Source organism: Mus caroli, unplaced genomic scaffold (genome assembly GCF_978045245.1).
Source record: "Mus caroli unplaced genomic scaffold, Mus_caroli_1 scaffold_2, whole genome shotgun sequence".
NCBI lineage: Eukaryota > Metazoa > Chordata > Mammalia > Rodentia > Muridae > Mus > Mus caroli.
This window is the reverse complement of record NW_028227257.1, coordinates 93,334,120-93,350,079: the sequence shown is the minus strand read 5'-3', so window position 1 is coordinate 93,350,079 and position 15,960 is coordinate 93,334,120. Positions and strand designations below refer to the sequence as shown.

At 36.0% G+C, this 15,960-nt stretch overlaps 1 protein-coding gene across 1 annotated transcript; it reads right to left on the bottom strand.

The window, feature by feature from the left end:
• Nucleotides 1-5,859: 5,859 nt before the first annotated feature.
• On the bottom strand, nucleotides 5,860-6,801 carry LOC110290213 (olfactory receptor 5J3-like). The gene has a single exon (XM_021156706.2). The coding sequence runs from the start codon at nucleotides 6,796-6,798 to the stop codon at nucleotides 5,860-5,862; it is 939 nt and encodes a 312-aa protein (XP_021012365.1). The 5' UTR covers nucleotides 6,799-6,801.
• Between the last annotated feature and the right edge of the window lie 9,159 nt (nucleotides 6,802-15,960).

The window sequence follows — 15,960 nt, the reverse complement described above, 5'->3', positions numbered from 1 at the left end:
GCAGAGAGGTGGTAGGAGAACAGAGGTCCAAAGAAAATAGTAGGCTGCTTAGAACAGTTTGGCTTATCCAGAAGAATTGACAAGCAGGTTTTTATATATTTCTTAATCATCATTTTTGCCACATTGGAGTGCTTCATAGGTACAATAGTTGAATGGATTTAAAAAATAGAAAAAAGATCAATGTAGGCTTAAATGGAATTCTAAATTGTATTAAATGAAGGGTAATATGCATAATAAAGTCACTTATATAAGTCATTAGAAATCTAACAAAAATGAAAAAATTAGACAACAGCATACAAAAATTACAGTAAACTTAGAATAATAAATTCAATATCTACAATTATTAAAACATAAGCTGCATAATGTTGTCAGTTTTGCTTAAATAATTATTGTTTCCGAGGAATAGGTTATGCAGTATTTTCCTTGGAAAAGTGTTTATTTACTTGATGCTTGCAATATTCTGGGTATTCATGGATGGGTCTTATTTCAGATTTATTGTTACTTTTCCATCTGTTGTTGTTTCATAATACATATATACATACATATATACATATTTCCAAGTATCATCTGCTGAGCCGTATAATACTATTTGTATCTATATTTTCAGGAATGACTACTTGGTACTGGAAAACTCATCGATGTGCTCTTCAAAGGGTGAAGACATCATTTCCCTCTCCTGCTTTTCTCAGTTGCTAATAATCCTTTGTCTAGAGTTGTGGGCTCATTGGCTTTTCTCCAACCAGTTTAGCATGTTTATTAATATTGTCCTTTTTCATTTCATGTTTACACAGTCATATTGGTGAGATTTTTATGGGTGCAGCATCTGAAATTCCCAGGAAACAAAATCTCCCAGCAAATTTTCTTTTTTTTTTTTGGTTTGGTTTTGTTGTTGTTGTTGTTGTTGTTGTTGTTGTTGTTTTGTTTTGTTTTGTTTTTTTGTTTTGTTTTGGTTTTGGTTTTGTTTTGTTTTTTTGAGACAGGGTTTCTCTGTGTAGTCCTGGCTGTCCAGGAACTCACTCTGTAGACCAGGCTGGCCTTGAACTCAGAAATCCACCTGCCTCTGCCTCCCAAGGGATCAAAGGTGTGAGCCACCACTGCCTGACTTCCAGCAAACTTTCTGATCCTCTGGTTTTACAATCTTTCTGTCCACACTTACACAATGTTCCTTTAACCTTAGGTATGAAAATTTTTATAGATGTTTTATAGATGTATCCACTGGGACTTGGCTCCATAACTCTGCATATTGATTGGCTGTGGTTTTCTGTAGCAGTCTACCTTCAAAGAGACGTTTCCTTGATGAGGGCTAAAGATCACAATCATCTTTTATATAAATTGTTGCTAGAAATTATGTTGGCTTAGTAAAGTAGTGGTTATATGTTCTCTTCCAATAACCATGATCTTACCACAACTGAATGTTTAGGTTGCCAGTACCAAGCATGGTATCTCTCCAACTGAAGAGAGTCAAATTATAGAGATGTTGGTTACTGCCAAGTTTTGTGGACCATTACTGGATTCATAAGGTCACCATATCATGCTTGTTGTTAATGTGATTTATAGATATCCTAGTTAAGTGAGACTGTTAATACATTTTGTATGTCATGCATAGTGCTTTTGATATCATGAAGTCATTCCTTAGGAGGCAGTCAGTTCAGTAATACTTCAGGGCTCTCTGGGCACTCTTTATATTGTTTATTGGGTTTTTAGCAATAGTGAGTTACCTTTCCCTTCTGGGCTATTGCCAAGGGCAACAGCAATAGAATGAATGTTTGGGGTATCCTTTAGAAAACTCTGGTCAACAACTCAAAAGAGAGCCTTTCATATCTAATACTGGGTTTTTGTTAGGTGGTTTTTGGGTATTGAAGGTACTTTTAAAGCAGTATATATAAATAAACAAGGAAAGATTTTAAACACACATTGGACTTTTAACTGTATCAAAGCCATACATCTCGCACTCAGAACCTCAGCAATCATTCTTACTCACAGACTCAGGACTCTAGTGTCTAGGAACTTTCATGTTTCATATCAAAATAAAGACTTAAAATAAATCAGCTACTTAAAACTTTAACACAATTTTTTACAAACTTAATTTATTTTCATTGTGCAACCACATTTTTAGAGTATGATGGTCTTCACTTCTTTATTTTTACAAATGCATTTCTAATGATTAGCTCAGTGGTTCTATGAAACTTTTAATTTTTTCTTCCTATATACCTCATGAATAAAAAGAAATATAAAATAATTATTAGCTGTTTATTATCAGAAAGAATTTTTAATTTTGTTGGGTTTTCATTCTTTGGTTGGTTTGGATTGTTTACACTTCTATAATCATGGTATAGATTATTGCTTTGATTATTATGTACAATTTGAAGATTCAAATGAATATGTAAGTATGACTTATTCTAAATGACATTACAACATATTGATCCCCTAGCAAGATATATAGATTAATACTGTATAGGTCTTAAAATTGACTCAAGTATCTCTCACTAATTATCCTGCAGGATTTACAATGCAGGTGCTGTTTTTAGTACAGTGGGTCCCAGTTATTTCAAAAAAAAAAAAAAAAAAAAGGTTTCAGTTCAGCTTATTGATATATTTTATTATCTTGCTTATTTAGAACCCCAAAACTACAAAAAATGATGCAAAAATATAAATCAAAACGAGGTGAATCCTGCTGCCTTCACCAATTTCTATGGGAGCAGAAGGCATGTTTCATAAGTGACACATTAAATCTTAGCCTTTCTGGGCAGAAGATAACTAGATATCATTTTGTAATACCATGTTAAATACTATGTTAGAATTGTCACTTATATTATGATTAAACCTCAGACAAAGTGTCACAGTTGAAGAGGATTAAATGATTAAAATAGATAATCATATCTATATGGCAATGAATTGGAATTATAACAGTAACTTTATTTTCAAACAGTAATTGTTATTTAATTATGTAAAGTGGCCTTAATGCCCATTTGGCTTAGCTTAACACGTTGGTTTTTGTGTGTATGTGTGTGTGTGCATGTGTGTGAGTGCATGCATGTGTGTGTATATATGTGTGTGTTTGTAGAAACAAAACATATTTGATGTTTATGTAGAAAAGAGATAAAAATGGACTTAAAGCAAAGAAGTACAAATTTATAAGTTGTCTTCCTTTTGCATTTTGGCAAGTCCACCAGATTAAAATCTCAACACATAATCTTTACTCTTAAAATTGTATCTAAATTATAGAGTTGAATATGGTATAATCAAATAAGTGAATTTAGCTTACAAGTAAAAGAAAAAAACAATTCAACATCTCAACCTATTTAAGAACTTAGTGACTATCAATGGCTTCTCTATGTGTACTTCAAATACTAAAACAACACAAAAAGTTCTTATTTTTAAAATGATGCATGAATTCAGCAAATGACACAGGTTTCAAGTAGCAGGGTTGAAATTGAAATCTATCCTCACATATAAAGAATCAGTCACAGAGCCCTTGAAATAGATATATGAGTGAGATCATTAATATAGTATTGTGAGACAAATTCAGATCTTTTCTCTGTTATACATTTGCCTTGGTGCAAATGGAACCATTCCTTGAGTAAACTTCTGATTCAAAAACTGTAATGTACTCAATACTAAAAGTTTGTCTTTGCTTTTTCAGGGACTTAAAATGTTCTCAAGAACTTCATAGCATCCCAAAGGCATTCTATTTCCTGAGCTTTGTAATGAATAATGATATAACAAAGAACGCAGAACATATTATTTCCGAATAACCTAGCAACAGAACCAACACAAATCTTTGCTTAGTATTGTAACACATTCCTTGGGCTTCAAACACTAACAGAAAACAAACTTGTGAACAGAAACACTAGTGGATCTTATATTTTGAAGAGGAGAGTGAGACATAGCAATTTCCATTTCTGTCTTATCACCATTGTGTAACAGAAATAACATCAAGTAAAATTATTGCCACTCGTATAGTTTCTTAGAGTTTTTATCATCTAGTTTGTATCTACTGGTGGAGAGTTTTCTGGTCATGGACTTTACCTTAAATGGTATCTTGAGAGAAACAGTAAACAGTAATGTTTCAAAATGTCTTACATATGTATTTAAATAAGAAGTGTTCTCACTCTTTAAACCCACAGCTAATATTCTATAAAGCATATGTCTCAATTGTCTTTACCAAAAACAAGTCATGGGTGATTTTTTCATGAGATTAATAACAAAATAGGAAGTAGGAAAGCTAAGACAGGAAGATCTCTATGGGATCTGAAATACATTGGGCTAATGTCTTAATCAGGGTTTCTATTCCTGCACAAATCATTATGACCATGAAGCAAGCTGGAAAGGAAAGGGTTTACTCAGCTTACACTTCCAAATTGCTGTTCATCACTAAGGAAAGTCAGGACTGAAACTCAGGCAGATCAGGAAGCAGGAGCTGATACAGAGTCCATAGTAGGATTTTACTTACTGGCTTGCTTTCCCTGACTTGCTCAGCTTGCTTTCTTATAGGACCCAAGATTACCAGCTCAGGGATGGCACCACCCACAGTGGGCCCTCCCACCCTTGATTACTAATTGAGAAAATGCCTTACAGCTGGATCTCATGGAGGCATTTTCTTGAGGGAGGCTCCTTTCTCTATGATAACCCCAGCTTTTGTCAAGTTGACACACAAAACCAGCCAGTACAGCTAGTATTTATTTCCAAGCTCACCTGTCCTACAGAAGAATGTCTCTATATATTAAGGAAATTTATTGTAATGGCTTACAGTCTGTAGTCTAACTAATCCAAAATGGGCATCTGTGAATGGGAAGTCCAAGAATCTAGTAGTTCCTCATTCCCACTAGGTTAGTTGTTTAAGCAAGTTTTCTGTAGAAGTAGGTTCCAACAGATGTGCTGGTAATAAGTGCAAGCAGTAGAAGATTGAATCTTCTTTCTTCCAATGTCCTTATGTAGGTCTCCAGCAGAAGGTGTTGCTCTGGTTAAAGGTGTGTACCAATATACCTAGATCTAAAACTTTCTTCGTCCCAGGTTGACTTTGAACTCAGAGATCTGCTTTTCTGTCTCCTGCAACTAAAGTCATGGGATACTTTGCCTGAACCTAAAATTTTCATGGTCACTATGCCTCAAGATCTTCATGTCAAGATACAGGTCAGAAGCCTGTCTTCCAGCCTCAAGATCTACATAAGGGGTATATCTTCTATTTCTGGATTGTAGTTCATTCCAGATGTAATCAAATTGACCATCTGGAGTAGCTATCACAAACTCGTTAGATTTTTTTTAAAATCATGATTAGAGATATCAAAATTGTATAGCTGTCCAAAATCATTTGAATAGAATATATCTGAGCTTCTACAACAAAAAAGATTTATAGAATTCTTCTCAGATTCAGTGCATCAATTTCTGAAAATGGACCTAAAATAAATCTATTCTATTAGGTGTCTTCACACCAAGAAAGAAATTCATACTAATCCATTTACTGAATATGCCAGTTCCAGATATTTTTGTTTTGAGGAATAATTTGTTTATACCGATCAAAACAAGAGAGGCATTTTCATTTTGTGAAATTAATTATTCTGATCTTTTTGGCATGTATAAATAAATAGTTGTCTCTATATGTTTATATATAATTTCACTTCACATAAGACATGTTACTAATGTTTCAGTAATTTTTGTAGAGATTTTAGTATAAGCTTTAATTTGGAAATACAACACAGTATTTGTAATCAGGGAACATTATCTTTGGATGCACATTTTTATCATTATAAGACTTAGTACTCAAACTAAACAAAACCCATAGTTCCTGTGGGCTGAAACTTCATTTGATTACATGAATCAGTGTCCTAAGTCATATTCTCAGAAACACACTGTGATATTTTAATGCAGAGAATGTTTGATCTCTATAACTCTTTTCACAGCATCTTTTACTTCTTTGTTCCTTAAACTGTAAATCAATGGATTCAACATGGGAATAACCAGTGTATAGAATACAGATACCACCTTCTCTTGTTCTAAGGAGTACTGAGAGCTTGGTTGAATATAACTGAAACTGATAGAACCATAAAATAAAGTAACAGCTGTCAGATGGGATGCACAGGTAGAGAAGGCTTTGTGTCTGCCTGCTGCTGAACGAATCCTCAGAATAGCAGCAACAATGAAGATATAAGAGAGAACCACAGTCAAAAGTGTAGTTATGGCAATGACTCCAGAGAACACCAAAAGCAGCAGTTCATTCATGGAGGTGTCAGAACAGGAAAGCTTCAGCAGGGGAGGAAGGTCACAGAAGAAGTGGCTGATGACATTAGGCCCACAGAAGGACAATTTTATTAAGCCAATTGTATGTGTTAATGATGTGATAGTACCTCCTAAGCATGATCCCAACACTAGCAGAACACATATTAATTTTGTCATAACCACTGTGTAAGTTAGAGGGTTTACAATGGCCACATAACGGTCAAAAGCCATTGCAGCCAGCAGAAAGCCCTCTGTGGTAAGGAGTGATGCAAATAAAAAATATTGCAGGATGCATGCAGAAAATGAGATGGTCTCTCTTTCAACAAAGAAGTTCAGTAGCAATGTGGGTGCAAATACTGATGAATAACAGGCATCAACAAATGACAGAGAACGAAGGAAGTGGTACATTGGTGTGTGGAGTTTAGGAGTTATGTGGATTAACATAAACATTCCCAGATTCCCCACCAAGGAAATGACATAGATCAAAAGGAACAATATAAAGAGAAACACCTTAAGTTCATCACGATCAGTCAGTCCCAAAAGGATAAATTCAGTAACAAATGTGAAGTTGACATCTGCCATGTAATTGTATGTCTTGGTACCTGCTAATGACAGGATATTCAGATAAATTTGTAGCAATATGAGAATATCAGTAGCTAGAGAACTGTAAAATCTCTACCCTGATTTTCCTACTTATAAGCATACAGATAAAAAAAAGTCTAGATTTTTTTCAAAAAACACTGTTTATTTGATTTTTAATATTAAGTTCCATTAGTAAAGATGCTAAATTATTCGCTGAAAATTGTGTTTAAGTATAATATTTATGGCACCTCCCCATGAATGCTAAAAAGGGGAAATTCTAGTTTATAAGATCATAACAATTGATAGTGAAAATATAATCTTTGTTTACATTGAAGTATTCCTTTATAGTTTTTGAAAGTGTTAAAACAACCAGTATGAAACACACGAAGACACATAATTTGTAAAATATTGTTGAGGAATTTTATTCTAGCAGTGTGGCTACGATGGCAAGAGAAGACATCCAAAGGTTTTCTAGGTCTATGTGACCAAGCTGTAATGATACATCTTCAATTCCTCTAGCTGGAATACAAACACTCCCTTACTACAAACTTTTAATCCCAAACAACAAAGGCAAAGATAGTTTGTAGAAAGAATGTGACTCTAGTTGAGGGGCAAACAAAGTGATAAATCAGAGAATAATTTGACATAAGGAGTCAGATATGGGATCTGTGCAACTCTAATGAAAACAGATCTGAAAGAGGTGATGTAAAGAAGCAAAGGTAATGAGAAAGAGAAAAAGGGAGAGGGGGAAGGCAGTTTTACTGGGACAAGTATACAGACATAGCTTGGAAATAGAATAAGCCAGACACAGATTGAAACAGACCAAAGAAGAAAATCAGGAGCCAGAAGAGTAAAACAGATTACCAGAGGTAGTTTGATGCCAAACAGAGCAATTTAGTCAGAAGCCTAAAGAAGACAGTTTGAACCAGTCAACTTAGAGAGTTTGGGCCAGAACAGGTGAGTTGATCCTGCTAGCCAGAGTTCAGCAAAAGCTAGAAAGGATGAGTTTATTTAGTAGAAAGCCTCCAAGGCAACAACCATTTCTGAAAAATAAAATTACTTTTACAAAATATGGTACCCTTGAGAAGCATTAGAACATGGAGATGTACTTTTGTTGAATGCCCAAGAACTTGCTCTCTCTCTCTCTCTCTCTCTCTCTCTCTCTCTCTCTCTCTCTCTCTCACACACACACACACACACACACACACACACACACACACACACACACACATACACATACACATACACACACAAGGATACAGACATACTCACTCACAATATTGTATTTTGACCACATTCTGTTTAAGAACTGAGCATGGCCTTAGAATTTCAAAAGCTCAATGTAGGCCCAATGTCTGTCTCTTTATGTTGCCTATGGATCCAGATGTAGAACTCTCAGCTATATCTCCAATACCATTTCTGTCTGCATGTGATCATCCAATAGAAATGGACTAAACTTCTGAAACTATAAATGCTTTCCTTTAAAAAAAAATCAAAAAGTCATTACCTATTCTGTGTATGTGAGTATGATGTGAGGTCATGTGGGTTTGTTGTCATTGTTGTTGTTTTATGCATGAAATTTAAGGCTTATACTACTGAGCCACCTAAATGATGTATTTGTGTGTTGTTTAAGTCTATATACAGGTGGCATGCATGCATGTATGTATATTTAACTGTTACAAGTTGACAGTACTTAGAAAAAACAATTTCTTCAATAACTCTTAGTTTGAAAAGTCTAGTTTCAGAGAGTACTACTAAAGGATATTTGATGTGAAATGTAAAGCACTGTGAAAACTGCTGATTGATTTCAATGGAAATATTATTCATATACTTGGTATCATTAGTTTTAACTCTTGAAATTTTAGCCCTTACAATGAAACAAACCTTTAGGATATACATGTACTTAATGGCAAATTCTCTTTGCTAACAAGACAAAGCCAGTTTTTAGAGTAGGGAGAATTTGAATCCATAACAAATGCATATCTGTCTGTACATACAGTGTGCTTCCTCTGAAACATTTAACTTTATTTTACATTTATATTGCAAACCCAGAGAACATAAAATACATATGAGGCATGTATTATAAGAAGTAAATTTCATTTTGTTAGCTAGAATGGTTTGAGATTCTTATTTTATGAGTTGCATAAAATTTGAGAAAGAAATGAACACACCATTTGCCTCATTCTGCATCATATTCTATATATTTGTCCACAGTGATATGTAGTGGCTTCCTTAAACTGCCTTAAAATTAACTCAAGTATTGTAACACTTTATTTGTCATTATCTTTATCTTGCTTACTTAGAAACAGAGCCATGACAGAGTATTGTAATTTAAGCAGAGAAAACACAACATATTTTGAAACCATATCATGGAGACCAACCCAGAAGTTCTCATCAGCCCTTCCAGAAGAGACCCATTGAACTTAACTGGCTTTTGCTACCTCTAGCTTCATCATTTGATCATTTTGTAATTACAATAACTTATAGTATGTGTAATACTAAAAAATGTACTGTATTGCAAGTACAGTAAACTAAAATAATAAAAACAACAAGATAATTATATCACTTCTAGATTATAGTGATATTTGAATGGCAGTGTTAAGTATAAAAAAATAAATTTCATTTATTTTTCCTTTGTCTTAGCATTGGAAGTTATATGATAAAAACAATATTTAGGTTATAAAAGAGAACTCTATACAAGAAGAAAATTTGTAAGTTACAACTTTCTTTTTTTGCTGTGATCTTTATCAGTTTAAAATTAGAACCTATTTTCTTAATCACTAAATATGTATGTAATTATCAAATAAGGAGATTTATTTTATTAATAAAAGGATAAATACACATGTCCCTATTTAAGAAATTTATAATTGCCCATTGGCTGATTTCTCTATAATTCACCGTATAATGTTCTATTAAAAAAAACAGAATACTAATATTTCTTACTTTTTAAATGATGCACAAATTCAGCAAATGAGAGTAGTGACACGTAGAAGGGATGATGCTGAGACTTATCATTACATATAGGAGAATAAAATGCATAGAGCCCTTGTAATGACAATATGAGGGAGAACATTAAATTCATGTCAGAATACATATTGAAATACCACATTCTCTTATATATTTGCCTGGATTAAAAACAACTCATCCCTAGAGTTCATTTCTTACTCAAAGACTGTGATATGCTCATTACTAAGATTCTCAGCATTTCTCTAGGGTTTTAAGAAACCATCTAGTAGTTAATGGATCCCTCAAGACATTCTATTTGCTGAATTTTGTAATGAATAAAGTATAGTTAAAGGAATCACATATAATTTCTGAATAAACCTGTAACCATGAGTCAAAGAAACAAACAAAAATACCAAAAGACCCTCAGTTATCAACAGCATAGAAAGACATTCTAAAGTATATTTCCTTTTTTTTTTCAATTTTTATTAGATATTTCCTTCATTTACATTTCAAATGCTATCCTGAAAGCCCCCTATACACACTCCCCAGCCCTGTTCCCCTAGCCACCCACTCCCACTTCTTGGCCCTGGTGTTCCTCTGTACTGGGGCATATAAAGTTTGCAAGACCAAGGGGCCTGTCTTCCCAATGTTGGCCGACTAGGCCATCTTCTGCTACATCTGCAGCTAGTGACAGAAGCTCAAGGAGTACTAATTAGTTCATAATTTTGTTCAACCTATAGGGTTTCAGACCCCTTCAGCTCCATGGATACTTTCTCAAGCTCCTCCATTGGGGGCCCTATATTCCATCCTATAGATGACTGTGAGTATCCATTTCTGTCTTTGCCAGGCACTGGCATAGCCTCACAAGATACATCAATATCAGGGTCCTTTCAACAAAATTTTGCTGGCATATGCAATAGTGTCTGCATTTGGTGGTTGTTTATGGAATGGATCCCCGGGTTGGGTAATCTCTGGATGGTCCATCTGTTCATCTTAGCTCCAAACTTTGTAACTCCTTCCATGGGTATTTTGTTCCCTATTTTAGGGAGTAATGAAGTATCCACGTGTTGGTCTTCCTTCTTCTTGATTTTCTTGTGTTTTACAAATTGTATCTTGGGTATTCTAGGTTTCTGGGCTTATATGCACTTATCAATGAGTACATATCAAGTGACTTCTTTTGTGATTGGGTTACCTCACTCAGGATGATATCCTCCAGATACATCCATTTGCATAGGAATTTCATAAATTCATTGATTTTTTTCTTTTTTTTAATTAGGTATTTTCCTCATTTACATTTCCAATGCTATTCCAAAAGTCCCCCATACCCTCCCCCCACCCCCGTACCCACCCACTCCCACTTTTTGACCCTGGCGTTCCCCTATACTGGGGCATATAAAGTTTGTAAGTCCAATGGGCCTCTCTTTCCATTGATGGCCGACTAGGCTATTTTTTGATACATATGCAACTAGAGTCAAGAGCTCTGGGGTACTGGTTAGTTCATATTGTTGTTCCACCTATAGGGTTGCAGATCCCTTTAGCTCCTTGGGTATTTTCTCTAGCTCCTCCATTGGGGGCCCTGTGATCCATCTAATAGCTGACTGTGAGCATCCACTTATGGGTTTGCTAGGCCCCAGCTTAGTCTCACTAGAGACAGCTTTATCAGGGTCCTATCAACACAATCTTGCTATGTCAGCGTTTGGAGGCTGATTATGGGATGGATCCCTGGATATGGCAGTCTCTAGATGGTCCATCCTTTTTTCTCAGCTCCAAACATTGTCTCTGTAACTCCTTCCATGGGTGTTTTGTTCCCAAGTCTAAAAAGGGGTAAAGTGTCCACACTTTGGTCTTTGTTCTTCTTGAGTTTCATGTGTTTTGCAAATTCTAACTTATATCTTGAGTATTCTAAGTTTCTGAGCTAATATCCACTTATCAGTGAGTATATATCATTTGAGTTCATTTGTGATTGGGTTACCTCACTCAGGATAATGCCCTCCAGGTCCTACAATTTGCCTAGGAATTTCATAAATTCATTCTTTTTAATAGCTGAGTAGTACTCCATTTTGTAAATGTACCACATTTTTTGTATCCATTCCTCTGTTGAGGGGCATCTGGGGTCTTTCCAACTTCTGGCTATTATAAATAAGGCTGCTGATCTTGGTTCTGGGACTCCGCTGAACTTAGGAACTTAGTCTGCATAGGTGAGAGTGTGAACCACAGAAGCAAACAGCTTCTGGGACAGGCAGGAGCCACAGAGCCGCTGAGGCAGCACCCTTTTCAGGCCGCAGACATCTGGCCACCCTCCCAGCGGGGGAGGACAGGAGTCTGCCCGGCAAGGGAGCCCTCTGCCTCAGGAGCAGGGAGCGCCATCTTGGTACCTGGACTCCACCGAACTTAGGAACTTAGTCTGCACAAGTGAGAGTGTGCACCACAGAAGCTGACAGCTTCTGTGACCTGCCAAAGCAACACAGCATCTGGGAAAGGTCCTGTTTTGGGCCTTCTTCGGCCACGAGGAGGTCAAAACACCAGATATCTGTGCACCTTCCCTGTAAGAGGAGAGCTTGCCAGCAGAGAGTGCTCTAACCACTGAAACTCAGAGGGGAGAGCCTGTCTCCCAGGTCTGCTGATAGCCATTAATCAGAATCACCAGAAGAACAATCTCTAAACAGAGACAACTATAACAACTAACTCCAGAGATTACCAGATGGCAAAAGGTAAACATAAGAATCTTACTAACAGAAACCATGACCACTCACCATCATCAGAACCCAGCACTCCCACTTCACCCAGTCCAGGGCACCCCAACACACCCGAAAAGCTAGACCTGGATTTAAAAGCATATCTCATGATTATGGTAGAGGACATCAAGAAGGACTTTAATAACTCACTTAAAGAAATACAGGAGAATATTGCTAAAGAGTTACAAGTCCTTAAAGAAAAACAGGATAACACGAACAAACAGGTTGAAGTCCTTAAAGAAAAACAGGAAAACACATCCAAACAGGTGATGGAAATGAACAAAACCATACTAGACCTAAAAAGGGAAGTAGACACAATAAAGAATACCCAAAATGAGGCAACACTGGAGATAGAAACCCTAGGAAAGAAATCTGGAACCAGAGATGCGAGCATCAGCAACAGAATACAAGAGATGGAAGAGAGAATCTCAGGTACAGAAGATTCCATAGAGAACATCTGCACAACAATCATTGAAAATGGAAAATGCAAAAAGATCCTAACTCAAAACATCCAGGAAATTCAGGACACATAGGTTTGAGAAGACCAAAACTATGGATAATAGGAGTGGATGAGAATGAAGATTTTCAACTCAAAGGACCAGCAAAAATCTTCAACAAAATTATAGAAGAAAACTCCCCAAATCTAAAGAAAGAGATGCCCATGAACATACAAGAAGCCTACAGAACTCCAATTAGACTGGACCAGAAAAGAAATACCTCCCGACACATAATAATCAGAACAACAAATGCACTAAATAAAGATAGAATATTAAAAGCAGTAAGAGAAAAAGGCCAAGTAACATATAAAGGCAAGCCTATCATAATTACACCAGATTTTTCACCAGAGACTATGAAAGCCAGAAGAGCCTGTACAGATGTTATACAGACACTAAAAGAACACAAATTCCAGCCCAGGCTACTATACCCAGCCAAACTCTCAAGTAACATAGATGGAGAAACCAAAGTATTCCACAACAAAACCAAATTCACACATTATTTTTCCAGGAATCCAGCCCTTCAAAGGATAATAACAGAAATAAAACAACACAAGGACGGAAACGATGCCCTAGAAAAAACAAGTAGGTAATCCCTCAACAAACCTAAAAGAAGACAGCCACAAGAACACAATGCCAACTTTAACAACAAAAATAACAGGAAGGAACAATTACTTTTCCTTAATATCGCTTAATATCAATGGACTCAACTCCCCAATAAAAAGACATAGACTAACAAACTGGCTACACAAAAAAGACCTAACATTTTGCTGCTTACAGGAAACTCATCTCAGAGAAAAAGATAGACACTACCTCAGAATGAAAGGCTGGAAAACAATTTTCCAAGCAACTGGTATGAAGAAACAAGCTGGAGTAGCCATTCTAATATCTGATAAGATTTACTTCCAACCCAAAGTCATCAAAAGAGACAGGGAGGGACACTTCATACTCATCAAAGGTAAAATCCTCCAAGAGGAACTATCAATTCTGAATATCTTTGCTCCAAATACAAAGGCAGCCACATTCATTAAAGAAACTTTAGTAAAGCTCAAAGCACACATTGCATCTCACACAATAATAGTGGGAGACTTCAACACACCACTTTCACCAATGGACAGATTATGGAAACAGAAACTAAACAGGGACACAGTGAAACTAACAGAAGGTAAGAATCAAATGGATCTGGCAGACATCTACAGAACATTCTATCCTAAAACAAAAGGATATACCATCTTCTCAGCACCTCATGGTACCTTCTCCAAAACTGACTACATAATTGGTCACAAAACAGGCCTCAACAGATAGAAAAATATTGAAATTGTCCCATGCATCCTATCAGATCACCATGGACTAAGGCTGATCTTCAATAATAAAATAAATAATAGAAAGCCAACATACACGTGGAAACTGAACAACACTCTTCTCAATGATATGTTGGTCAAGGAAGGAATAAAGAAAGAAATTACGGACTTTTTAGAGTTCAATGAAAACGAAGCCACAACATACCCAAACTTATGGGACACAATGAAAGCATTTCTAAGAGGAAAACTCATAGCTCTGAGTGCCTCCAAAAAGAAACTAGAGAGAGCACACATTAGCAGCTTGACAACACACCTAAAAACTCTAGAACAAAAGGAAGCAAATTCATCCAAGAGGAGTAGATGGCAGGAAATAATCAAAATCAGGGGCGAAATCAACCAAGTGGAAACAAGAAGAACTATTCAAAGAATCAACCAATCAAGGAGCTGGTTCTTTGAGAAAATCAACAAGATAGATAAACCCTTAGCCAGACTCACTAGAGGGCACAGGGAAAGCATTCTAATTAACAAAATCAGAAATGAAAAGGGAGACATAACAACAGATCCTGAAGAAATCCAAAACACCATCAGATCCTTCTACAAAAGGCTATACTCAACAAAACTGGAGAACCTGGATGAAATGGAGAAGTTTCTAGACAGATACCACGTACCAAAGTTGAATCAAAATCAGGTTAATGATCTAAACAGCCCTATATCCCCCAAAGAAATAGAATCAGTCATTAATAGTTTCCCAACCAAAAAAAGCCCAGGACCATATGGGTTTAGTGCAGAGTTCTATCAGTCCTTCAAAGAAGATCTAATCCCAGTTCTTCACAAACTATTCCACAAAATAGAAACAGAAGGTACTCTACCCAACTCATTCTATGAAGCCACAATTACTCTGATACCTAACCCACAAAAAGACCCAACAAAGATAGAATACTTCAGACCAGTATCCCTTATGAATATTGATGCAAAAATCCTCAATAAAGTTCTTGCTAACCGAATCCAAGAACACATCAAAACAATCATCCATCCTGTCCAAGTAGGTTTTATCCCAGGGATGCAGGGATGGTTTAATATATGGAAATCCATCAACATAATCCAGTATATAAACAAACTCAAAGACAAAAACCACATGACCATCTCATTAGATGCGGAAAAAGCATTTGACAAGATCCAACACCCATTCATGATAAAAGTCTTGGAAAGATCAGGAATTAAAGGCCCATACCTAAACATGATAAAAGCAATCTACAGCAAACCAGTAGCCAACATCAAAGTAAATGGTGAGAAGCTTGAAGCAATCCCACTAAAATCAGGGACTAGACAAGACTGTCCACTCTCTCCATACCTATTCAACAATGTACTTGAAGTCCTAGCCAGAGCAATTGGACAACAAAAGGAGATCAAAGGGATACAAATTAGAAAAGATGAAGTCAAAATATCACTTTTTGCAGATGATATGATAGTATATATAAGTGACCCTAAAAATTCCACCAGAGAACTCCTAATCCTGATAAACAGCTTCGGTGAAGTAGCTGGATATAAAATTAACTCAAACAAGTCAATGGCCTTTCTCTACACAAAGAATAAACTGGCTGAGAAAGAAATTAGGGAAACAACACCCTTCTCAATAGTCACAAATAATATAAAATTTCTTGGTGTCACCCTAAGAAAGTGAAAGAT